Source organism: Cimex lectularius, unplaced genomic scaffold (assembly GCF_000648675.2).
Source record: "Cimex lectularius strain Harlan isolate CLEC.00 unplaced genomic scaffold, Clec_2.1 scaffold111, whole genome shotgun sequence".
Classification (NCBI taxonomy): Eukaryota; Metazoa; Arthropoda; class Insecta; order Hemiptera; family Cimicidae; genus Cimex; species Cimex lectularius.
In genome coordinates, this window is record NW_019392681.1 from 568,691 (window position 1) to 595,466 (window position 26,776).

The 26,776-nt window shown below is 32.8% G+C and overlaps 2 protein-coding genes across 2 annotated transcripts; one reads left to right on the forward strand and one right to left on the reverse strand.

Annotated features, from left to right (window-relative positions):
• The first annotated feature begins 2,949 nt into the window (after positions 1-2,949).
• LOC106668668 (leucine carboxyl methyltransferase 1) lies at positions 2,950-13,192 on the forward strand. The gene is made up of 5 exons (XM_014397627.2): positions 2,950-3,374; positions 11,433-11,616; positions 11,687-11,928; positions 11,986-12,095; positions 12,926-13,192. The coding sequence occupies exons 1-5, from the start codon at positions 3,177-3,179 to the stop codon at positions 13,134-13,136; spliced, it is 945 nt and encodes a 314-aa protein (XP_014253113.1). The 5' UTR covers positions 2,950-3,176; the 3' UTR covers positions 13,137-13,192.
• Positions 13,193-17,197: 4,005 nt separating this feature from the next.
• LOC106668658 (very long-chain specific acyl-CoA dehydrogenase, mitochondrial) lies at positions 17,198-25,442 on the reverse strand. Its single transcript, XM_014397613.2, has 9 exons — positions 25,105-25,442; positions 19,513-19,705; positions 19,102-19,445; positions 18,902-19,032; positions 18,579-18,754; positions 18,255-18,518; positions 18,029-18,197; positions 17,520-17,920; positions 17,198-17,463 (listed from the first exon to the last, which is right to left on the reverse strand). The coding sequence occupies exons 1-9, from the start codon at positions 25,197-25,199 to the stop codon at positions 17,326-17,328; spliced, it is 1,911 nt and encodes a 636-aa protein (XP_014253099.1). The 5' UTR covers positions 25,200-25,442; the 3' UTR covers positions 17,198-17,325.
• Between the last annotated feature and the right edge of the window lie 1,334 nt (positions 25,443-26,776).

Consider the following 26,776-nt stretch of genomic DNA (forward strand, 5'->3'; position numbering starts at 1 on the left):
TTTATACAGACGGTCGGACTTTCAATCCGTGGTTCCATATTCTATCAAAAGCAAGGTTGATACTTACAAAGAAAAAAGCTTTAAAAACGTATATTATACCAATTTTTTTTATTAATTATTATTTAACCTTAACTCAAGTATTATTTTATTTATATACAATGTTCATGTTTTACCGCCAATATAAAAATCTCAACCTGTAGCTTTTATTTATAGAACAATAGTTTCCATTTGAGATGTTCTCATAATAGTTTATTCTATTTACACATATATTGAGAATAGCTTAATATTTAAAATAACTAATATTTACTTCCACTTGGCTTAGAATGTTTTGACAGAAAATTTGTGTCAAAATGCCAAGCTGTAATGGAATTCTTTCAATTCCCCGATCGCTGAACTTTTGGTACAAATATTTCATACTCATTTTGATAATTCTTATTTTCCCCTAGGATGGAAGACTGCTAACGTCCTATTTTCAAGCAAGGAAGTGGAGGTGCTTTTGGAGACATCTTAACACTGAGAAAACCCATTTATAAAAGACTCCTTTGTACATTGCGGGTGGCTCTGCATAAGTTTGCTGTAAAGCTGTTATCCAAGCAAAAAGTTATTTTGTTACCATTGAATTGTGATAAAGAAACTTGCCAAGAGTCAGGATTGAAATAAATGTTCTGTTAGTATGAAGGAATGAAAACTTGTGCCTCAATTTATCGACTTTTTTTTTTTTTTTTTTGCTGAACCAGCATTCGGTCCATCGTCACTCATCGGTTTGTTGAACTACTCAAACACATTTTGGCATTGCGCCATTTTCAATGAAGAACTATACTATTTACTACTAAAGTTCCTCACTGGAGATGGTGCAATGCCAAAATGCTTTTGAGTAGTTCAACAAATCCTGGAGTGAAGATGGACCCAATGCCAGTTCAGCATGAGTTCAATGACTTGCAGACCAAATCAACACTATATTTTCATATTGTTGCACAACAATTATAATTCATAATAATGGACTGTTTGATTTTTTTTGGTTTTGAATGGCTTTATGTACTATGAATATTAGCCAATGCCAGGCAGTATGTTATAGACAGTATTCATGTTTGGGGGGAAGGGTATCGAGGAAAAAAAAGGCCAGTGGCGACGGTGGGAATTGAACCCACGTTTGCGGGGTCTACAAAAATGTTAAATAATGAATGAATGATTAATGAATAATAATGAATGAATAAAAATAATATGAATGTTAAATAAAATATCTTAATATATTTTTTGTTATATTTCACACTACAGAGGCTGTGTAAATATATGACAAATATCTGTGAGTTTTTGGCTGGCAAATTTAACAAACAACAATTTAATTGTTTTAAAGAATTAAAAAGGGGTTTCTTCCAACCTTGAAACAGTCTAAATTTGTATAATATTGTCTAATAAAATATTTTAGCATATTTTTTATGAACCGTTAAACCTTGCATTTTTTAATCACTTTATTCATAATGTGTTGTATATTTATGTATTGTATGTATTGTCTATTTACAAACAGATTTTTTCTAAAGAAAGTTCAATAAAACTTAATTGTTTCAAAAAAATGGAACTAGGGTTCTTCCATCTTCATAACAGTTTAATTTGATGCCAAATAAAATATTTTAGCATATTTGTTATAAACAATTAAACTTGAATTTATTCCAATTAATTATTCTTTTCATCTATGGTTTTTGTGGTTTTCTATGGGGTACGGGCCTACTCAGGCTTTTAACCCCTCGGGTCCTGGTCGCCCGCCCTGTGTAATATATGGTTTTTGTTTGAGAATAAATAATTGGAATAAATTCAAGGTTTAATTGTTCATAAGAAAGTAGGCTAAAATATTATTAAAAATAATTAATAGGAATAATTAATACGGTCAATTATGGCTACTAAGCAAATATGGATTAATGTGAATTTATGTTATCATTGTGTACATAAATATCCGTGAATTGTGGATTTACAAATATATTTTTTCTAGAGGAGGTTCAGTAGAACTTTATTATTCTCTCTGCTCTAAAATATTTGCATATTATTGCTGAAAATACTATATTTTTCATAATAATGATTTACGTTTGGTGTCAAATAAAATGAAGTTATGTTATCACTTTATACACCCTTTATACATCCATGGATTGTACATTTACAAATATATTTTTTCTAAAGAAGGTTCAGTAGAACTTTATCATTTTCTCTGCTCTAAAATATTTTCATATTGCTGCTGCATATTTTTGGTAATAATGATTTAAGTATGATGCAAATAAAATGAATTTATGTTATCACTTTATATATAAATATCTATGGCTTGTGTATCTACAAATATATTTTTTCTAAAGGAGGTTCACTAGAACTTTACTATTTTCTCTGCTTTAAAATATTTTCATATTATTGCTGCACATTTTTGGTAATAATGATTTAAATTTGATGTCAAATAAAATGAATTCATGGCATCACATAATACATAAATATCTATGGCTTGTGTATCTACAAATATATTTTTTCTAAAGGAGGTTCAGTAGAACTTTACCATTTTCTCTGCTCTAAAATATTTTCATATTGTTGGTGCATTTTTTTGGTAATAATGATTTAAGTTTGATGTCAAATAAAATATCTTAATATATTTTTGCTCTATTTTGTACTAAATAGGCTTTGAATTTCTGTGTCAAGGTATGACAAGTATCTGTGAGTTTTTGACTGGCAAATTTAATAGTTTTGAAAAATTAAATAGTGGTTCATCTTAACTATTCTGTTTTAATTATAGAAATGTGTTATGTTTAGACCGCATCTCACAATCAAATTATCTTTAATTATAGATTTAAAAAAAACAGAAATAAACCAGTTGAATAATAGATTGTATCCACGCTTAAAGAGTGAGTTGTTTAAAAAAAAATTCATTTCAGAACAATATAGTTTTTATCGATTTTTTTTCTTTATGAGAGAGACGGTCCGTCGTGTTTCGCCTTGCGCCGGGGGTGAGCTTTGATTGCGGGAATCTGGGTCAACCCGTCTCGACTCTCAGCTGTGTCCGAGGTTGCCTTCTCAATCCCGAGACCCGAGGAAGGTTACTGTTATCCGCGACCCAGCCGATCTGTCATCCGTCATCCGTACTCCTCAATCAGGGAGTCTCACTTTTGAATGCGTTAAAGGGCCGAGGGTCGGAGCGAAGAGCCGAGATGGCGACTGACGAGGCCGTCCAATCCACCAACGACGACGCGAGCGAGTGCAAGCGATCCGCCGTCCGCCTCGGATACTGGAACGACAAATTCATACCAGTACTCGTCCGAGGTACTGAGAGGAAACCGCCGGAGATCAACAGGGGATACTACGCCAGGACGGAAGGCGTCTCTCTCTTCATAAGGAAATTCCTCAAAGTAAGCTTTTCTCATGTCAATTGTACATTTTTTGTTTTAAATATTCTATTCTCTAGGCCTCTTTAAGAGAATTTGTCATGTTGCAACATGACAAATCATTCGATTTATACTGGGCTTTATGCAAGAATTTATTTCCACCTCCATTGTTTATTGCCATGTTCAACATTAAAAGTATGAACTGTAAGGAAAAAAAAACTTGGCATCCAACTAAATTAAAATTAATTTTTTAGAAAAATATTTATTTTATTTAGTACAAAATTACAGATTTAAGTGAGAGTGGGAAGGCCACTTTAACTACAACCAGAAATTCTTTAGATTGTTTAAATTGTGGTAAATAGTTACAGTGAGGTTTTTAAAAAGTGGGAAAAGGTAAAAAAATTAGCTAACAGAATTCGCAAAATAGATTTTGAGGGCCCAAGTAAGTTAATAAATAAATAAAAAGATTATGTACATTTACAGACCAGAAATTATAGGAATATCACAGCAATTAATGGAGTATCACAAATGTCATAAAAATCACAGCTCAGTCTCAAAGCAGAATGCTCTTTACACATGGTGCTTCTTGCATTTATTAAGATTGAAGGCTCCTATTACTCTGCATAGGGCATTCCTCCTAGTAGCACATCTGTTGAAGAAGCGTAGCGTTCTTGACTTCACCTCCATGGCAATGGTCTTTATTTTGGGCAGGTGACAAACCTCAAAAACTTATTTTGGGTCACTTGCTTTGAGGTTTGTCTAGCAAGTGATGTTCCAAACAGGGCACATGTACAGAAGCATAACAATACTGCTGTAGAGGAGCTTTTTATTAAAAGTGTGATAGAGGAGATAGCAGTTTTTCCACAGCATACTCTATCTGCCACATGTCTGGTGAATGTCAGGCTGCTATCCATACTTAAGTTCCGACATTCAGGCCAGTCTTAAGTCACTACATAAAGAGCTATCAACATCTCGGCTGGTGGAGGAAACTTGAACTTATTAATAGGATCACTACCAGGTATGAGAATAGGGTAACTTTCGTTTGGATACCAGCACATAAAGGACACTATGGCAATGAAGAGGTGGACAGCCTGGCCAAAGAAGGCTCAAATACCGCGTTTGTCGGGCCACAACCAGTATTACCCCACTCTATAAGCACAGCGAAAGAGAGTATTAATTGCTGGGGCATGAAACAATTCCTGAAAGAATGGAATCTGTCCCCCGGACATAGGCAGTCTCTGAAGGAAATCAAACCAAAGGAAGCAAAATGGTTATTCTCTAACTCAAGGAGGGGAATTAGGAGGCTGATAGGTATCCTGACGGTCCATTGCCCTTTGAGAAGATACCTCTTCATAATGAGTATTTTACCAGACCCTTTCTGCCGCTTCTGTGAAATAAAAGAAGAAACGGCAAGGCACTACCTCGCAGAGTGTGGTAGGTATGCCAGGCATAGATTTGAAACTTTTGAAGGAGAGGACATTGCCAAATCACTCCCCAAGATAAAATGGTCCAAAATCTTGGGGTTTGTGAACAAGTCCAAGAGGTTTATGCAGGACACTTGAACCGACCAAGTCCCGGACCCTTTAGGGATGGGTATCCGTACTTAAGCCCAGGTATTTTACACGGCCTGACCAGGGAATGCTATTTCTTGCTGCCACGACATAATATCCTTCAGAGGAACTGAACCTCAATGATTGAGGATCAAGGAAACAATGAGCAATAGATTACATTAGAGACTCCTGTATATATATCCTGAAAAGGTAAGCCTCGGGTCTCGGCACATCCTTTTCTCTCAATCCATTTACCCGGGACTGTAGGAAACTCCTATAGTCCCTTGCCAGCCCTTGGATGCAAGAGGGGTTTCCTGGCAAAAAATAATGGTGTAGCCTTGATAGCATGACGCACAGCTCTAAAGCACAAGATGTATTCGTGCTTCCTGGCATGCAAGATCTGGAGTGTGGAGGGAGACCGTTGATACATTTCAGCCCATTTTTTGGTATCTCTTTCTACGTGGCACATGGTTAGATGCATGGATGTTAAACCACCTCCGCAGAAGAGGCAAGCAGAAGTCATGTCTGATGGTTAGTCTGCGTGTTTGGTGGCTTCTACACCAAACCTCATGGGATTAACACAACCCCTGTGAGCGGAGGTGAGTTGCTCCTACCTTTAGAATCCAAACATGTGATAAGGCCATTTGCCAGGTGCGCACGTTAAAGAACATCATTGTTCTAATTACATTGCAAGCCTCAGTGGGAAACACATGCCACGACATGCTCGATTACTGCAGGTCTTCTTTTGGTTTAGAAAATGGCTTCTGTTTTGCTGGAGTTGATTTTAAGTTTCCATCTTTGGCAGAAGGGAGCAAGCTGAGCCTTCTTGTTACTAAGCTTGGCTTACATGAAGATGTTAGTAGGGCAAGGTTGAAAAAGTAGTGTCTTGGGCATAGGTAAGTACAGAATAGGGTCCAGGATTGATCCTTGTGGGACTCCAGCCACGATTTTGTAAGGAGCTGAGAGGGTCTTGTTGTGCGGTACTATAAACATTCTGTAATTTAGGTACGAGTATATGAGTCTTGTTTGTTAACAAGGGAAGTTCTATTTCATGAGCTTGTATATAACTCCCTCATGCCAGACTATCAAAAGCCTTTTAGAGGTCTAACAGGGCCGTCCCAGTGTGCATCGTTTTGTTGAAGCCATCGTTAGTTATAGTATCCACTATTGGAGTAAACTGACCTCCAGTACTAAACTTCGAATGGAAACCAAAATTTATACCAGACTTTCCTATGGTGATCTTAATTAAAATTACTACATTTTTACTATTTCAATATGTACTACACTAAGATTTTTTATATAACATATGTATATAATATACTATATTAAGGTATTGTATACTACTATGTACTATTTGAAAATAAGTTTTACTTTGTAACTGTCATATTGTACTATTTTAGTTGTCTATTGTCCAATCATTGAACTTTCCATGGAGAATCTAGCTCTAGAGAAAGCAACTAGCTTGGTCTCATTTGTTGTCATATTGTACACAAAAAGTATTAACAGTAACGCAAATAGTTGATTCGTTTAAATTATATTTTATTTCATTTTCTTAAGTTGGCATACAATTAAATTGAAATAACTATTGAGAGACTAACAATCCGAGGATAGGCATATCAAGATGATCGGCAATGACCCAATTTTAGATGGATTGTTATGTTTGTCAGTCATCAGATCGTTAGAGTTCACAAAAATAACTGAAACCTTAAAGAGAAGAATTTACCTTGACCTCATTTTCCTGGATAAACTTACTAGCTTTTATCCATTTTCATGCGGGAATCTATTCTAATGTGCCTTTATAATGTGATGCAGAGGGCTAGTGTGGCTTTCTAATATGTCTTGTTTCTCAACTTCTTCAGTTCACTTGGGTCTATACATGTTAAAAAATTGCCCATACGGTCCCCTTACAGATGGAATTTCCAAAAATCCTTTCTTAGTGACTATCTATGTCGAAATTTCTTTAGATCCAGCGGTTTGGTCTGTGCGTTGTCTGTCAGTGAGTCATGAAACTGTTTTATATATACGGTTGAATAATCATATCAAGTCTCCTTATTTACTTTTCAAATTAAACTTTATTAAATTCACTAGTTTTGTGGTCTGCTTGACCAATTATTAAACTTTATGTTACCCAGCTCTCTCCCAAAAACATGAAATATTCTTCATTCCCGCCCGTAAGACTAATTATATAAAAGAAAGTCTCATCAATAGGTTAATGCACAAGGTAATGCCTGTCCTCATCTCCCATGCCAAGATAATATTAGCATTTTTTAAAATTACTTTCTTTAATCAAGATTTTTTAGATCATTTTGTGTGCTATTTTCATATGAATTTTATTTATGTCTCATTATCATTCTGTAAGCACATAACTCTGTTTAATATTTACAATTCCTTATTAATTTTTTTTTTTTTTTTTTTTTTTTTTTTTTTTTTTTTTTTTTTTTTTTTTACGAGGGTTCGCAACAGCAGAGGTCATATAAACCCTCAGGGTGCCGGTGTTTTTGAAAAAAAGCCCATTTGTAAGTATGTCGGGTTCGAATGCAGGGCCGCTGGATTCGAACCCGGGACCTTTACCTTACAGTGATGAGCGCCGTGTCAAAGACTAAACCTTGCGGCCACCGACGCCCCCAGTTAATTCTACATTACTCTGTTATGCTAGTTACATAGGATATTAGTATTAGTTTTACTTTTTATCTAAAGTCTTGGTTGAGATGAAAAAGTTAGTGTCACGAGCGGGATTCGAACCCACGACCTTCAGCTAAATATGCCGCTACTCTAACCACTTAAACTATAGTGACTTCGAACCTCTCCAACACTAACTTCTCATCTCAGCTTCAATCTTTCAAATTTTCCCTCTTTTTGCCATATTTTCGTTGGTTCGAATCCCACTCGTGACACTTTTTTCATCAGACATAGATAAAAAGTAATATTAGTAATTGTATAGTAATTAGTTATCTTTATTAAGTTAACTTTTGTTTGTATTCTGCCAATTATGTCAACTGCATATATTTATAACTATGTTTGATTTAATAATTCATACTAGCAATTTAGTTGCTTCTTTAGTTAACTATTTATATTTTATAATGAATCTCTATATTATCTATTCTAAGTATATTTGCAACTATTAAATTTTAATAATCTTTGATTGTATAATAAATAAATAAAAACAAGACCTAACACCGTTGGTAGGGAAGCGACGATCTCCTGGGCAATATCTCTGCGATAATAAATGAGAACTCCCTCCAATCATGAAATAGTCGCATTGTTTATTGTCATGTTCAACATGAACTGTCTTCCTCAGTTCTGACTTTGAACCATTATAATATTTAAGATTGTGAATTCCGTTGATGACTGCCATATTCTGCAAGATGACTTGTGTCAATTTTTGGATTGGTGCTCAACGAATGGCCTTGCTATTAGTAGTGGTGAGTGTAATGAAATTAGGTTTAGTCACTAAAAATCAAATATAATAAAATTGTAATAACACATCTAGTCAGAATACTTCTTATGTTATACTATAAATGATCTTGGTGTCGTTTTTGATATTAGTTGATTTGTTTCTGGTCATATTTGCTCGGTGTTTTCAATGATGGTTTTATCTGTAGAACGACTGGTGACTTAAAAGTGTTGCAGTGGTTAAAAGTCTTTATTTTGCACTAGTATATAGTAATAGGATTATGACAGTCCTGACTAGTATCCTTATTGTGCTTTGATTTTGATAATTTTAATTTTTTTGCTGATGATGTGGCTGTATTGAGCACAGGGGAAACCAGCGCAGAGGTACAACAGACCCTGCAACAAGTCACTGACCAAGTCTCTGAATGGGCGGACAAGTGGAAAGTCAAGCTAAACCCAGATAAATCAAAATTAGTCCAGTTCACTTATCTGAAAAAAGCCAATGAACATCAACTGGTACTAAATAATAAGAATATCGGTGAATCGACACACACAAAATATCTGGGTGTTACTCTTGACCGGAGGCTGACTTGGCATCAACACATAAACGATGTGCTAAAGAGATCACGATGCAGACTAATTGACCTCAAACCACTACTTAAGAGGCCAACTATCAGTCTGAGCAACAAAAGACTATTATCATTCGACATCCCTCATTCGACCCATATGGCATGTTTGGGCCTCAGCGTCGAACAGCCAAATTAAGAGAATCCAGACATTTCAAAACAGGGCCTTACGGATTTTAACTGGAGCCCCCTGGTATGTGCCAAATACCACACTGCACCGAGACCTGGACATTCCTCTAGTGGACCATGCACTGAGAGACAGCTACCGGAAGATGTTCAGCAAGTCCCACCCAAACACAGAAATCCAAGGAATACCGGACCACCTCCCTCCTGCAGGTCCACATCGCAAACTCAAGCGCAAACGACACTCCGATATGATACTATAATTAACTGTGATAAACTGTGATTAAATTAGATTAAATCATGTATAAATAATTAATGGGGGGAGCTGCTGAGCTTAAAGATCCAAGAACTGTTTGATGCCGTTAAACATTATGCCACAACTATAAGGTACTATGTACAAAAGTTTAAATAAAGTTATATTTAAAAAAAAAAAATAATAATAATAATGAAATTGTAGTAGATGATGGGGTTTGGTCTGCGGGTTGGTGAACTCATGTTGAATAATGAAATTGTTAATTAAGCACTTGGTTCACATCAGTACTTTAGTAATTGCTTAGATTGTCAGCTTAATCATTACACATTACTGTCTTAAGAATCTAGGATGAAATTACTGGCAGTTGTTTTTGTTTGGAAATTTTTTAATAACCATACTGACTGTCCAGCATTGACAGATTTGGTAGGTACCCCATACTTGACAAGAAAATTAGAACTAAAGTTAAAAAAAAAACATGCTTTCCATAGTGAATTCATTTTCTGAATCTATAATAGACATACTTTTGTATGTTATATATTATGTTTTAGTTTGTATTTGTAAATAACTGTAAAAATGAATTCAGGTTTAATTAACATATTATTTTTTTATATTTGAAAATGTGTTTTACTTGTTTCTCTTTGGTAGTTGTTCCATTTTAGTTATAAATTGTTATATGAAAATGATTCTCAACGGGGATTAAGTTCCAATACATCCATTTTCACAGCTTAAACTGTTTATCGTATCAGCATAGTTTAAACTGTAAGAAATTATCTTGTTATGGTCAATATCAGCGTTAGTATCATAATTGTACTTAAAAAATCAGGGATAAAACGAATTTGAAAGGAATAAAAACACAATTCCTTTATCAACCTTTTGAAGAATATCATCAACATAACACTCAACCCTTCAAGACTTTGAAACACATTTGAAAATTATAGCTTCAATCATAATGAATTTATGACTTTAGATTAGTAGAGTGATTGAGATGAACCCACCGGTAAATCCGATATTATATTTAATTCTAGTTGATTATCGTTTATTCTGTTGTGCATTGTATTCTATAATTATAAATAATTACTTGATCAGTTAAACTGTGTGATAGGAATTTCAATATTATCTCGTTATAAAATTATATACTTTTTCTTCGTTTGCCAAAATGTCTTGGGACAGAATATTTGTATAAAATGTAATTTTTTTGAAAATTAATTGTAATTTATCTAAAAGTTTATGTGCTATTATTGTGATTTAATATGGTTGAGGGGACCTGTAATTTGATTTTATTTCTTATTATTATTTCTTCTAATTATTATTTCTGTCTGCCAGTGCAGATTAAACCAATGAGGATAGGCAGAAAAAAAAAATCAGTAATAACCAAAGTACAAAATCAATAATATTAAAATAATTCCATTATATTTAGTGATCTGATTGACCAAATTAATTCTTTCAAATCCTGCTCATGACGTGAACGAACTTTTTCATGTGTGATGATTAGTGACAGTTAGTTGATGATTATTCAGAAATCGTGAGATGCGATCTCGTTTGATGTAGGTTTCAGAAAAACATTTTCTTTATCGGGCCAACGTTTCGATCTTTATTGAGATCATCTTCAGGGCCTGGGATTTACAAACATTGTTTACATTTAACAAATACATGTAGGATGTGGAAAAAAGTGAATTTATACAATGCAAAAAAAATATTTTTTTATATTTAATCAAAGTATTTCTACTCACTCAAAGTGTTTGTTTTCTGCATAATTGTGCCATTCTTGCGTGTCGTGTTCAGAGTGTGATTACGCAGAAAACAAACACTTTGAGTGAGTAGAAATACTTTGATTGAATATTTAAAAAAAAAATATATTTTTTGCATTGTATAAATTCACTTTTTTCCACATCCTACATGTATTTGAAGATGATCTCAATAAAGATCGAAATGTTGGCATGATAAAGAAAATGTTTCTCTGAAAAACCTACATCACACCAGACCGCATCTCACGATTTCTGAATAATCTAACTTTTTCATTTCATCCAAAACCTTACATACAAAGAAGAATTAATTAAAGTAATTGTTTGGTTCTTGAATTGATAGTTTAGAAAGGTTTCGTACATCTTTTTAAACTTAGTTGTTGTTGTTGTTGCAGTTGGCTGGGCCTAAATGTCAGATAATAAGTTTTGGAGCTGGATACGACACATTGTACTGGAGGCTGAAGGAGCAGGATTTCAATTTTGATAATTTTACAGAAATTGACTTTCCATCTCTAACTGCGAGGAAATGTTATGCTATAAAACGCAGCAAACTGCTTCTCGACGGTCTCGGTGCTTCAGGTACGTTTAAAACGGAAAAATAAACGCCAATTTCCAGTGCTTGTTTTTAGTTTGGAATTTTTCAATTAAGATGGAGAGGTGAGGTTGAGTTCGACAGAATTGCACGGAGGCAATTATCACCTGGTGGGCGCCGACCTTCGCAACCTCACCGAAGTGGCTGCAAAACTGAAAGAGTCTGAGATCAACTATCAATTGCCCACACTTTTCCTCGCTGAGTGTGTTCTAGTCTACATTGAGTCAACTTCAGTTTCAAATCTTCTCTCCTGGATTGTCACGCTGTTCCCTTCGGCGCTGTTTGTCAATTATGAACAAGTGGGTTAAATGAAGGTACAGGACGGGGTTAAATATTGATTGGTCGATTGTTCGCAGGTCAATATGTGTGATAGGTTTGGAGAGATCATGTTAGAAAATCTGAGGGCAAGAGGGTGCCCATTGTCTGGAGTTGATGCCTGCAGGTCGTTAGAAACACAGACTAGAAGGTAAACTATCTTTTGCATTTTTTTTTTCATTTTTCAACAACATAAAACAAACATGTGAAGAAAAAGTGAGTAAAAGCTCTGAGAAGTGTGTGAGATTTGAGAGAGAAAGAGCTTTTGAAGAGAGTAGTGTGTACATGAGAGCTCAGTAATTAATGAGATCTTTGGAAGAGAGGAAGGCTTTTGGAGAGAGTCAACGTTTTTGAATAGTGTGAAAGCTCAAAAAGAGAGTGGGAGCTTTTGGAGAGAGTGAGACCTTTGGAAGAGATCACAGCTNATGTTTGTAAATCCCAGGCACTGAAGATGATCTCAATAAAGATCGAAACGTTGGCACGATAAAGAAAATGTTTTTCTGAAACCTACATCACACCAGACTGCATCTCACGATTTCCGAATAATCATAGACTAAAGGTCACTAATCACCACACACTTTGAGGAGTGCGAGAGCTTTTGGAGAGAGTGGAAGGAAAGAGAGTGAAGGCTTTTGAAAAGAGTGAAAGCTTTGGAAGAAAGTAGATCTTTTGGAGAGACAAAGCTATTGAAGAGAGCACAGCGAAGTGATAGCTCTTGGAGAGAGTGGTGCAAAAGTGAGAGCTTTTGAAGAGATTAGTGCTTTTTGAAGGTGTGAGGGTTTTTGAAGTGAGTGTGTTGGAAAGAGAGAGGGAGGGAAGTGAAAAATATTTTGAAGAGAAAGAACTATGAAAATTTATTGCCTTTATTTTTATCTATCTATAAATAATTATTATTAGCCATTTTAGAAGTTAGTAATAGTTATACATTATTATTTATTGACATAATCGTATAATAATATTTTCATCAAAATTATTTTGAAGATTTCTTTCAACCAATTGGGACGGCTCAAAATCATGGACTATGGTGGATGTGTACGCTGCCATCGACCCTGCTGAGAGGCATAGGATCGAGAAAATCGAAATGCTCGATGAGCAGGAGCTGCTCACTCAACTTTTTCAACATTATTGTATCTGTGTCGCTTGGAAAGGTCCTCTTTTCAGGAATATCGGCCTATCGGATTATGATGATTGATTCAACATCGCCCTCTCGAAAATGAGTGATATATTGTTCTAAGTCTCTTAATATTTTCCTAACTTTTGTTTACGATTTAGAATGGTTTGTTAAATGTATGAGAGGGGGTGTTTTCTTGATTAAAGGAGTAACTCTTTTTTATATTAAATTTAACAATAACTTATATATTTTAGTCAAGACAAAGAGACTCTTTTTAGACTTAGTAGCTTTTTCATTTTTTCATCATATTCTTTTCCGGAGAAAAAAACTAAAAAAAAAGCAACAGTGAATCTGCAATCTGTGCTTAATTTAATCTTCTGTCGGTTTTTCTTCAATTCTGCTTAGCTCTCACATTTTCTCAACTCTACCCTTTTTTTAAATATAACAAAAGAGTTATGGTGCATCACTAATTGTGGCAACTGTGGGCACAATATTTTTCCAAATAAACAGTGGCAAATATGCCGACGTTTATTTTTGCTGAAGTGTGTGTATGGACAACAAGAGAAGTATTTTTAAGCTTCGTCTAATCAGTTCTTTAAGAAAAAAAAAAGTAATATGTATACATATATATATGCCAATTTGGGATATGAGAAACAATTGATTAAATGAGATATTTACAAGTTATCTAATTTAAAAATAATTGTCTCAAAATTCAATGGATTTCTTCATTCAGTCTTCCGATTATATGTTTCTTTTCTTTGCTTGTTTTTATTTGTTTTGTTATCAAAATTATATAATTGTTAGCCAAACATTTATTTAATAACCCTGGGTGTCTTTTAATTATTTTTCAGATTTTGTTTTTTGCCTAGCATCTGTTTTTTCTGTAATGAATTAAGCAAAAAAATAGTTAAATTTATTATTAATAATTTAACTGAACTAGTTATTTTCATAATTAACTTTTCTAGTCTATTATAATGTCAAATGTTACACTGTTAGTTGTTATATTAAAAGTTTTCATTGAAATTTGAAATTTTTTTCTATTTGTGATAAAGTTATAAGTTTTTCAGCTTAGACAAACTTACAATTTTCTCATCGATCTTGGACACAACCGACCTGTAAAAATGGATGATTATATTTTCACGGATAAATAATAAGTATGATTCTATTTATCACATATTGACCGGCAAATATTCATTTATTAAAAAAAAAAAATCTAATTTGAGCCACCCAGGTCATGACGTGCAATAAAAATGTTCAGCATTGTAAGTTACATTGAAAAAATAATCAGTATTTTGAAGTGTTCAAGATTCAACAACATTATAGCTATTAAGGAATATTTATTAAAACCTAGTTATTTATAATGGTTGTACTTATAGCGAATAAAAATAGAATTAAAAAAAGATAATTACTTTGAATAATTTATTTTTTACGTGGTTATTTTTTTTCTTCTAATTTTTATCCCCGCATTGTTGTTTATAGTGTTTTGTGAAAAATATTACAAACGACCTTTTTGTGATCTTTATAAAATTTGTATAGTTTTTACATATTGTCTGTTGATTGTAATGTATATATTATTTTTATTATGAATGAAAATATTGAAAATATTCAAACTTCAAATAATCGTTATTCATTAAGACAAGAAGAGGTTCATCATCTAAGAATTTGATTCTCGTATCACATCGCTATTGTGAATAATACTAAAATCAAATATTTTATTGTAATTGTAGATTTAATTTTGAACTTTGTAAACTATCAGCGTTGTATTAATTATTTTTAATGTTATCGGGTGTAAAGAAGAGGATGGTCATTTCTTTTCTGAATGAAGGCATTTGGTTCGAATCAAATAACATTTATAAAATATATTTTTATTTGATTACATTGTTGTGTTTGGTGTTCTAATTAATACATGACAAAAACATTTATAAATTTGTGTATGTTTGTGGTATAACTAACTGGAATTAAAGGTGTGAGGCTCTCTCATGAGAGTTTAAAATGTGTAAAGCAGTCAGCGGGCTTGAAAAAAGTAAAACGTTATTAAGACAGAGACAAATGTGAGAAAGGATGACTAATTGTTGGTTTTTCATTGACAGGATTATCATTTGGCGAAATCTTCATGACCCGTCAATAGCTAGGATGTAGTAATTGATGTCTACATGCTTCTCATCTTAAATCTTGCAACGTGTAAAAAAAGAATGCAAGAATTGTTCAGTTCACACGTCTTGAAGTTCCACTCTTCCATCTCACCCTTCCAAGCTTCTCTTTACTATTCACATCCCCTGAATCCTCCATGTCACTTTAAGTAACGCTAACCTTTAGACCTACTTGCCCCCTAATTCCTCCTCCTAAATCCTAGGCTGGTTTCTCAAGAAGTGTCCTCTGGGAACAGTGCTGTGATCAGGTGTAAATCATAATTTTAAGTCATTAACAGGTTCATCACACGTGTAATTCTTTATTATTTATGTATTTTTATTTTTACGAGGGTTCGCAACAACAAAGGTCATATCAAATTATCAACCCTCAGGGTGCCAGTGGTTTTTTTTTTAAATTTTTGTTTAAAAGTCCATTTGGAAGTATGTCAGGTTCGAATGCAAGGCCGCTGGATTTGAACCCGGGACCTTTACCTTACAGTGATGAGCGCCGTGTTAATGCCTAAACATTTGGCCACCGATGCCCCCCCTATGTGTAATATTTTATTTTTGTAATTTTTTAACAAGGGTTTTTCAACTACCCCAGAGTGACAGTATTTTTGAAAACCACCCATTTGTTCACTGACGCTCCTACCTCTACATATTATGCGTAGTTCACTGACTTTTTTTAAAAATTTTTAAATTAAATACAATGGATACGAGGAACTGGAGGAGGAGGAGGTCCCGTGAGCACTGCAGCTGTACAACTTATTGTACTTTATTCCTGGCTCCATTTTTTTGGGAGCTCGCAACACGTGTGAATTGAACCCCCTGGTGTGCCAGTGTTCTTCCATCGAAGAAACTCATTTTTGAAGGGGATTGGGACCAAATTCAGGGTCGCTGAGATTCAGTTCCGCCCCAGACCTTCCATTGATGAGTGCTGTGTCAATTTCTTTCAATTGCAGCCACCGGTTCCCTTAGGCATCAGAAAAAAGTCCAGAGGCGACGGTGGGGATTGAACCCACGATCTCGGTATTTACTAGCCGAGAGTTTGACGTCTTAATCACCCGACTACTCCCCTGCCTTATTACAATGTGATTGGGATATTTCCTTTGAGAAGTCACTAGCATGGATTAATTGCAATACTTTGCCTCAGTCATTAGAGGTGTCAAGTATGTGTACACCACATGAAGATTCTAACAAGCTTTTAACTTGTGCAGGTATGTCATTATGTTTATGTTAAACATGTTAAAATGTTCAATAAATATACCTCACAATGTTTGATTTGTGATACCTCAGATTCTTTCAATCCGGGTATCACATGATTTTTCAAAGTCCACTTCCCTATTAAATTTACAAGTGAATTGATTCGCTGTCGGTTTTAATAAAAAATTTAAACTAGGAATTTAAATAATGTGATTGTAATTTTTGAAAATCTTATAAAACAAACTTGAATATTTACTGGATTGACTTCTAGGTCGATGGTCAATCCCACCAGCTTTGGGAGGAAGACCCACAGAAGTCTGGAATTTACTCCAGACGGTATTGCTGTCCGGCTATTTAAGAATGACCCATGGGGGGGTAGCTGGTACTCTAAGTGGTAACTACTGCCTACTTATACTTGTGACACCAAACAATTTCTTCAAACAAATTTATGAAGTTAACATAAATGCCGGCCACCTTTGTGCCAAAGACGCAGCATATCGCCTAGCAATGTGAGGCAATATAATGCAAATACAGCATCTATCGTTTATGACTATGTGGGAGCTAAAATCAAATTATTTTCTCATCGTAATAATCTGACTCACCTGAGTTATTATAAAGAGATGTTTGTGTGCTGAAAAAGAAGCAGTGCTGCTTTGAAATGTATATAATTTTTTAAAACAATTGGTTCTATACTTTTCAATACATCATCTAAATTTATGAGATGACGTGACGCGTTTGTAAGGCATTATAAATAACTACGTTTTACTAAGAAAATATATTTATTTGTATTTTAATTTATTTATTTACCTGCATTTAAATAACGTGCTCTTAATGCTTATATTTACACTTTTAAAAAATACTAAAAAAATAAAATAGCGATAATAATTATATACAATATGAAGGCTACAGTCATGGTACTGAGGGAAGAATAAATTTCATTATAATCCAAGCGGGTTTTTCTGAACGAAACCGCCATTTTCACATACATTTTTAGCGATCTGGCTAAGCGTAACGAAATTGTCTAAACTTTCTGAGCTGTTGAGAGCGCCGAGATTTGATGCCACTCTAGTAGCAGCCTGGAAGAAGAAAAAGTTAGTAAAACGACAAGATTAAGTCGTTGAAATTGCCTTACCTCCGAGCACCAGACTTTCGTCATCAGTGCTTCATGCTCAGCAGACGGCGAGTTGGTATTTAGGGATTTTGTCGCCCTCGAGAGGACAACCACCATAGCGTAAATGTCGATCGCAGAGGAGGCGATTCTATTCAACAGGAACTGCTGCTCGACGATTCCTTTTCCAAACTTGATCAGAAGGCCCTCTACAGCAGGGCCGAACTGAGCAACACTCCTGCCAACTTGAGCGGCGCATGGTGTTAGAGACGGATGGACATATTCAGCAACCGATGGTGTGCTGCCAAGTCCGACTGACCTAAGTCCACGTTTTGTCACTTCTTCAAGGATCAAAGATAAATGAGCTGTTGGTTGTTTAAATGCCTTCTGAAGTTCCCGAAGGTGCATTCCAGCAAATTGAAAACCTGTTATTGTTCAAAATGACAATTTAACTTTTATAAATTTACTATTTTTAGCTTTTTAGCAAAATTTGCCATTCAACTAAGTTTAACAAGACTAAAATATATTTTTACCAGTGAGTGCTACGAAGAGTCTAAGGATATCGTTGGTGCCTTCAAAAATTTTAAAGATCCTTAAGTCCCTCATAACACGTTCTAATCCTGTATCTCTCATGAAACCCATGCCTCCGAGGATCTGAATCGCCTCATCTGTTACCGTCCAAGCACTATCTGAGGCGAAAACCTAAAAAAAGGCCCATTATTTAAATAAAATTACAAAAATTATTTTTCAGAAACATACTTTTGAAATGGCAGCTTCAAGATGATAGTCTACACTTCCAGAATCCATATTTCCAGAGAGGCAGTAGGCGATACTTTCGGTAACGTAGTGCAGCATGGCCATTCTGGCGAGTTTCTCCTGAATCGTACCGTACGAATCAATCTTCCTGCCAAACTGAACCCTGTTCGTCGCATGTTCTACAGCTTTCTCGGTAACCGCTCTCATCGTACCTGAAAGAGCTGCGGCCATGCCAAAACGTCCGTTGTTCAAAATGTTCATCGCTACCTAAAAGGGTACAAAAATATTAGATTCAGAAAATTAATTGGAAGGTTAATGACTGCCTACCTTGAATCCCTCTCCTATCCCACCAAGAACGTTTTCAACTGGGATTTTTACATCCTCGTAATAAACTTCAGCCGTATTTGAGGCCTTGATACCCATTTTTTTCTCTGGAGGGCCACTAGTGACACCTCCGAAAGATCTTTCGACTATAAAAGCTGTAACTTTGTCTACAGTTTTTCCTGAAAAGTAACAAATTGTGAATAATAAGCATCTATCAAAACTGACAATACAGTTCATGTTCTAAAATGGCAAGATTTGCAAGATGGAAACTAATTTTCTGGAATTATATTTTTAACTTAAAAATTTGTTTTTTACTGGTTCATTACCTGTTTTAGGATCGTTGACAGGCGTTTGAGCAAATACTGTCATGATTTCAGCAATCCCTCCATTGCTGATCCAAATTTTACTCCCATTCAAAATGTAGTGCTTGCCATCTGGAGAAAGTACTGCTCTACTCCTACATTATTGACATAAAAATGCAAATAAAATACATAACATTTGACAATGAGAGGAATGAATAAATTACTTGATTGAGCCGGCGTCAGATCCAGATGATGGCTCAGTGAGGCAGAACGCTGCATATTCTCTCCCTGTCGAGACTCGTGGCAGGTATTTCGCTTTTTGTTCAGGATTTCCAAAGAGAAGGATACCCTTGAATCCGATGGACTGGTGGGCGCCCAATGTGATGCCAACGCCGAGGTCGTGCCTGCCGACGATCTCGACAAGTCTGGCATATTGTGTGTTTGAGAGGCCAAGGCCACCGTATTCTTGTCCGACTTGCAGTGAAAATGCACCGAGATCCCAAAGACCTTCTAGCGTATGTTTTTCCACTTGACACAATTCATCGTTGGCTAATGGATTATTTACTTCCTATTTTAAAAATAAATAAATTTTATTAAAAATCAACATCAAGATTTTGATCAATGCTTCAATTCACCTTGAAAAATTTGTTAACTGGGTCAATAAGCATTTGAAGGGTTTCTTTTTGTTCACTTGTAAGTACCTCAGGATAAGGAAATACTTGGCTGGGTTGAATTACACCACGGAAAAGGTTCAACATGAATGAATGTGATTCTTTTGGACCTTTTTCTTCCTCTTTCTTTTCCACCTTTGCTGCAGTTGCCATTTTCCTTTAGAAATAAAATAAAATTGAAATAAGCACATATTTATTTGGCAACTGTGCCTTTTAAATGTTTGTAAAATGCCAAATGGCAAAATGGGAAAGGTAATAATCATAATAAGTCTGGGTTCTTTTGATATTTGTTCTTCTCTGATCTTTTAATAAAATATATGTATTTCATTATGTACATCTAGAAGTTTTCTATTTCTTTTTAAGCTTCACGTAGCAAATTGTAGCTTGTCAGTGTTGTGGGTCAATTGATGGTTCACAGATCACCCGGTGAAAATGGTGACATGCATGTATGTATGCAATGATGTATGTTTTAAAAAAGGATTGCATGTATGTATGCAATGATCATACATGATGATTGAAAACGATCAAATTACAAGTTTATAATTTTATCATGCAATGAATCTTAACAAGAAATTACACTGTTGTTTAATATGTTAACCAACTGGACCAATTTCATTATAAACCAGAGTAATTTTATATCCCAGTTATCTATAAATTATCTTTATTGAAACAAGAGATATAGAATATGAACAATATGTCAAATTTATTTAATAAAACAAGACAAAAAAGTTTTGTTTACTGCATTATTTGAAGAACTGTTTTCAATAATCATGTTTTTGTTGGAATGAGGGCATTTTTGTCGTGACAAATATGCTTAATGAGGATAACAAAATGTTTTTAACATCGTTGAGTCAAGGCTGGTTTTAAAAGTGGGTTCTTTTATTTCAGGAAAAAAAAAGAGGAAAACATTTATGAATAGATAAGGTAGCAGTGAAATTGTTGCTCAACGTTCAACTTTCTCTCCCTTTACTAATAGTGACTTTCCGGATTTCTTCTATGATTGCATAACATCAAACAGACTTCCATGTTATCTACAAACTATTTCTAAATCCATTCTATTTGTGTGTGAGGACGAGTCTTGAACAAACAATCAACTGAGCGAAGAAAAAAGATTAGATTTGAAATTTTTGTAATGATTAGATAAACAGTACGAGTGAGATCAAAGTCCCACGATTTGTTATTTGTACGACGAGGATCTGTAAATCTACGATACAATTTAAATGAAATAAATATGATATAAATATTTTCATACCCATCATCAAATAATAATTTGACCAAATTGACAAAAAAGATAAGCCACGGGAGAGGAAAATACACCTTTAATTGTGTTATACGTCAGTACACATGTCCTTGAACTGTTTCACGTTTTGCTCTTTGCGTTTCACACATTAGCTTGGATTTTTTTCTGGCAATATGAATGAGTAATCAAAATAATTACCGAGTCCCTTTTTTTTATTCCTGGCTTATCTTTGAACTAACAATTAATTAACAATTAGAAAAAAAAAATCTGAATGTTGTTGTTCTTTAATCCATGTTGTTTGTATTAAAAAATAAATAAATAAATAATTCTGACTGGTAGGTAACAAAATTATTCTATTTTATTTATATTTCCTATAATGTCAATTCTCAAAATTAGCATTATTCTTAACTCTTTCAGGCAAATAAATAAAAACAAAGAGATGAGACAGTCAATTACACTTGAAACTATCCCAAAATTTCATCTATCCAATGAAATAACATCAATAAACCTAATAGTGTTACTGAAAAATAGGGAAACAAAGGATTTTGACACAATTAGCTTTAAACTCGATTCATACAGACAAATAAATCCTGTGAGATTAGACAATTAAGACTAACTGAAAATCATACATAGTCTACTGAAAAATTAAATAAATAAAGTTATAGTAAAAGAAGTGGAATGAAGTAAAGGAAAAAACCGAGATTTTAAACACAGAATAATTAAGTTTAGACAGAAATTTATTTCTTCCATGGAAATAAATCAGTAAGCTTAAAAATGTGGTAAGTAGAAAAAAAAGAGAAAGTAACCCAGAAAATGACGGATTTACATATTCATAATAGGATGCCAATAAGCTTAATAATGTGGGAAAATAATTTCAGGAAAGAAAAAAAAGAATAAAATGAGAAAGTAACATAGAGAAGTAACATTGATTATTACCAGTAAAAAAGAAACAATTTAGCCATTGAAAATACATAACAGATAAGATTTAGTTAAGCAACTGCATATATAATTGTAAAAGAATAAAAGTCTGTATAATATTTTATTTATACATTTGTTCTTGTTTGCTTGTATCAAATTTCTCAACCTCAAATGAACATTATATCTTATAAAAATACGCAAATATATAATTTTTTGTTAACATTTATCCACCAAACTATGTTGTTTTCTTGCTTGTAATCTAGTGCAGTTTCTTATCCGTGGTTGTGATATATATATATATCTTGATATGTTGGCTGTTTCCTTACTTGACAGTGATTTTGCTACCATGCAAACCACACTGCTGTTTACAGGACAGAAAATATGACTATTGAGGTACTTATTCATAGGTTGTTTGAAATTCTAAATAAAACACTTTGAGCCCTGAAGATGATCTCAATAAAGATAGAAACGTTGGCATGATAAAGAAAATATTTTTCTGAAACCTACATCACACCAGACCGCATCTCATGACTTCCAAATAAACAACAAGTAACGGTCACTAAAACCACACATTCTAAATAAATGTGGGTGATTAGTGAGTGTTAGTCAATGATTATTCAGAGATCGTGAGATGCTGTCTGGTGTGACATAGGTTTTAGAAAATTTTCTTTATCGTGCCGTTTCTATCATTATTAAGATCATCTTCCGGGCCTGTGATTTAGAAACATTGTTTAAATTTAACAAATACATGTACGATGCGGATAAAAAGTGAATTTATACAATGCAAAAAAAATATTTTTTATATACAATCAAAGTTACGCAATTATGCTGAAAACAAACACTTTGAGTGAGTAGAAATACTTTGATTGTATATAAAAAATATTTTTTTGCATTGTATAAATTCACTTTTTTCCACATCATCTATGTATTTGTTAAATTTAAACAATGTTTGTAAATCACAGGCCCTGAAGATGATCTCAATAAAGATCGAAACGTTGGCACGATAAAGAAAATGCTTTTCTAAAATCTACGTCACACCAGACCGCATCTCATGAACTCCGAATAATCATTCTAAATAAAATTGATACACAGTATAAACAGATAATATTTATCGGTGATGTCAAGGTACACGTTCTTTACACTGAGAATAAAACAGTGAGAGAGTTTACTAATTTATTGTGTATGCTTGATTTACATTTCAAAAGCGTTTGACACTGTTGATCACAACGTACTAATCAAAAAACTGAATTACTAAGGAGTAAGAGGATCATTATTAAAATTCTGTAGAAATTTTTTAGTAAATAGGAAATAAATGCTTGTCATAAACAAAACAATTTCTCATCAGAGGAGAGTCGCTTGTGCAGGGTTCAGTTCATAATTTACTTGAATGACTTAAGTATATTTGTAAATAATGTAATCAGAAACAAAACTACTTTTCAATTAGTAGACACTAGTTTTTTTTTTTTTTTAAGTTTCTGTGCTATTGTAACTGGTAAACAATTAAATTTAACTTAATATAAAAAGATAATAATTATTATAATAAATAATGAGATAGAAATTTAATAAAGAAATATGGTAGAATTTAGAGACATTATTACTTTTACAATTAGCCTGAACTTTAATTTTCCATGGAAAAACAATCGATAAGCTTATTAATCTGACAAAATAATTTGAGAAAAGAAAGGATTTTGAAACTTACAATAGATTTAGGTTGTTTTCAAGTTTGAAACTTGATTCACCCAGACAAAAAAAGCCTTGATTATTAGACAATATTCTTAATTAAAGAATCATGCATGGTGTACTGTAAAATTAAATATTGGCAATAAAATTTTTTAAATTATTATCTAAAAAAATTGAAATTTTATTATTTCCTGAAAACAAAATCAATAAGATTAATACTGTGACAAATAATAATAATAATAATAATCTGGGGTACGAGTCTACCCAGGCATTTAACCCCTCAGGTCTTGGTCGCCCACCCTGCATAATATAATAATAATACAAAATAAATAAATAAAATAAAAAACCCAGGAAAGAAAGAATATTGATACTCATGATAGGTTCTAGTTTTTGTCAAACGTAAAATTCGATCATCCAGATTAAATAATAGCAATGATTATTGAATAATTATGCTTTAATAAAATTCAAACACAGTGTACTGTAAAATTAAATAACGATAATCTATATATATAAAAATAGTCTATTGACTGACTGGCAGACAACGCGCAGACCAAACCGTTGGATCAAAAGGGCTGAAATTTCGAGTGTATTCTTATAACAACATTGATAGCTGCTAAGAAAGGATTTTTTGAAATTCCATTCCTAAGGGGACCACATGGACAATTTTTTACGACGTAAAGACCGAAGTGAACTGAGGAAGAGTAGAATTTGAGAAATGAGACATTAAATTACCAAGCCGTACTAGCATTCTACATCGCATTGGAAAGGTGCATTAAAACAGAGTCCCACACGGATGAAGTCGCGGTTAAAAGCTAGTAATAGATAAAGATACAGAAATGTCCATTAAATTACACTGATAAACAACAATAATTTTAGAAAAAAAAGAAGAAAGCAACATACGAAAGAAAGGATTTTAAAATACGTAATAGGCCTAGGTTTTTTTTCAAGTTTGAAATTCAATTAATCAAAATAAAAAACATCATTGAAAACTAGCCTGAAACTTGATTTTACATTGACAATAAATAATAAGTTAAATGAAAAGAGAAAGTAACATAGACAAGAAAAAATTTAGACATTAATAATAGGCTTTTTGTCAAGCTTGAAGCCCAATTCATAGACTAATTAATAGTAATGATTATCAGAGAATTATGCTCAATTAAAGATCAGTGTTCTTTAAAATTAAATAACAACAGTAATAAAGAAATGGAAATCTTAATACAAAAGTAGAATGTAGTAAAGGAAAAAGACATGTTTTTACATGTAAAACTAGCCTGAAATCTAATTCTTACATGTACATTCACCCATAAAAGTTTAATAATGTGACAGAATAATTGTAAAACATCAAGGAAGAGAAAAGATTAAAAAAAAGTAAGAACTTAAAAATTTTTATTTTTAACCAGTTGAGACTTGCAATCATTTCAGCTTGATTTATTGCATGATATTCTTTCTTTTGGGGTTTTCAAAAATTCTTGAATCACCTAGAAATCATAGTAAAAAAACATGTAATTAGAACTTGTCATCAATTATCAAGAAAAACGTCAGACTTGAAATTGGGCCAGTTGTAATCTACGTCTCACAATAATTTTATAAATAGTGTCCAGTTTTATAAAAACATTTCAACACAATAAATGACCAGCAGACGCCTTAATTGGTGTAAATTGTACTTAATTATGTTTTAATGGAGTGATTTTTTAAAAAAAATAAAATTGATATTTTACCTGGCATGTTTAAGATTTGATCGGTTGACAACTTGGAAAATCTGAGCATCATTTGTCGACCGTTGGGCCAATCTCGTAAGGCTGAGTTTGAACATTTTGAGATTAAAAAGTGGGCAGACACGACGGACGAAAACGTAAAAGTCTTAATTTATCTCCACGAGCTTTGGTTCGAAATAATGTCGGTTGGTACAAAAAGCACTAAAACTATATCTGAACTGGCCTATTAAAGAGAGACACTGGTATCTCTCGTTAGTCCTTGGTTTTGACTTTAGAGTTTAGATAAACCTATAGCACTAGGTCACTAGCGACTACCTTTTAATCTGAACCGAAATACAACTGATGACGTCGAGTCTGTTGGGCATGACATCAGGGAAAATTTCCCTCTATGATTCATTCAAAATAAAAACACATCTCTTCAATTAATTATTAATTAATTATCCAAAGATTAACAACTTTACATAGAGAAATGCCATAAAACTTGAATTAATTAGATTCAGCTGAAATCATAACACATATGTACATACACATTTGTACTGTTATATATTTATTGTATTATTTGAAATGTATGAAAAGTATAATTTATTTATATGGTAAATATACCCAGTTACAAGTTCTATAAAGTTTAAACTATATATAAATAATAATGAACAATTGAAACATAAATAATAATATACATATAACATAAATGAAAAATGTGGACATATTCAACATAAAAAATACAAATAAAATATTTAAGTATTGTGTCATAATACACAAGTCTATAAAAATATAAATGAAGTGAGAAGGAATGATAAAAAGTTTTTAAACCACAAAAATATATAAACAAATATAAAAGAAAGTGAAAAGGAACGATAATAATTTAATAAACATAAAACAAAACTTTAAACAACAGAAATATATAAATAAATATAATAGAAATAAGAGGGACTGATAAAAACTTAATTAAACATAAAACAAAACTTTAAACAACAGAAATATATAAATATAATGGAAATGAGAGGGACTGATAAAAACTTAATTAAACATAAAACAAAACTAAACAATTAAAATAGAATAATAGAAATTTATAAGCACTTATAAAGGAATTTTAAAAAAAAACTTTAAACAATTAAACAACAGAAATATATAAACACATATAAAGGAATGAAAAATTTAATTAAACTTAAAACAAAACTTTAAATAATTAAACAACAGAAATATATAGACAAATATAAGGGAAGTGAAAAGGAATGATAAAAATTTAATTGAACAACAAAAATATATAAAGAAATCTAATGTAAATGAGAGGGAGTGATAAAAACTTAATTAAACAAAACAAAACTAAACAACAGAAATTTATAAGCACTTATAAAGGAATGAAAAAAAATTAAACTTAAAAAAAAACTTTAAACAATTAAATTACAGAAATATATAAACAAATATAAAGGAAGTGAAAAAGAGCGATAAACATTTAATTAAAAATAAAACAAAACTTTAAACAATTAAACAACAAAAATATATAAACACATATAAAGGAATGAAAAATTTAATTAAACTTAAAACAAAACTTTAAAAATTAAACAACAGAAATATATAAACACATATAAAGGAATGAAAAATTAATTAAACAAAACAAAACTTTAAACAACAGAAATATATAAACACATATAAAGGAATGAAAAAATTAATTAAA

Excerpts from the sequence above, each read along its gene's own strand:
- LOC106668668 (XM_014397627.2), top strand. The coding sequence starts at position 3,177 with ATGGCGACTGACGAGGCCGTCCAATCCACCAACGACGACGCGAGCGAG. Across the intron at positions 11,617-11,686 it reads CGACGGTCTCGGTGCTTCAG|ATGGAGAGGTGAGGTTGAGT; the intron begins GTACGTTTAAAA and ends TTTTCAATTAAG. Across the intron at positions 11,929-11,985 it reads TGTTTGTCAATTATGAACAA|GTCAATATGTGTGATAGGTT; the intron begins GTGGGTTAAATG and ends GATTGTTCGCAG.
- LOC106668658 (XM_014397613.2), bottom strand. The coding sequence starts at position 25,199 with ATGTTCAAACTCAGCCTTACGAGATTGGCCCAACGGTCGACAAATGAT. Across the intron at positions 18,755-18,901 it reads TGTCAACGATCCTAAAACAG|GAAAAACTGTAGACAAAGTT; the intron begins GTAATGAACCAG and ends GTTACTTTTCAG. Across the intron at positions 18,519-18,578 it reads GGATAGGAGAGGGATTCAAG|GTAGCGATGAACATTTTGAA; the intron begins GTAGGCAGTCAT and ends GTACCCTTTTAG.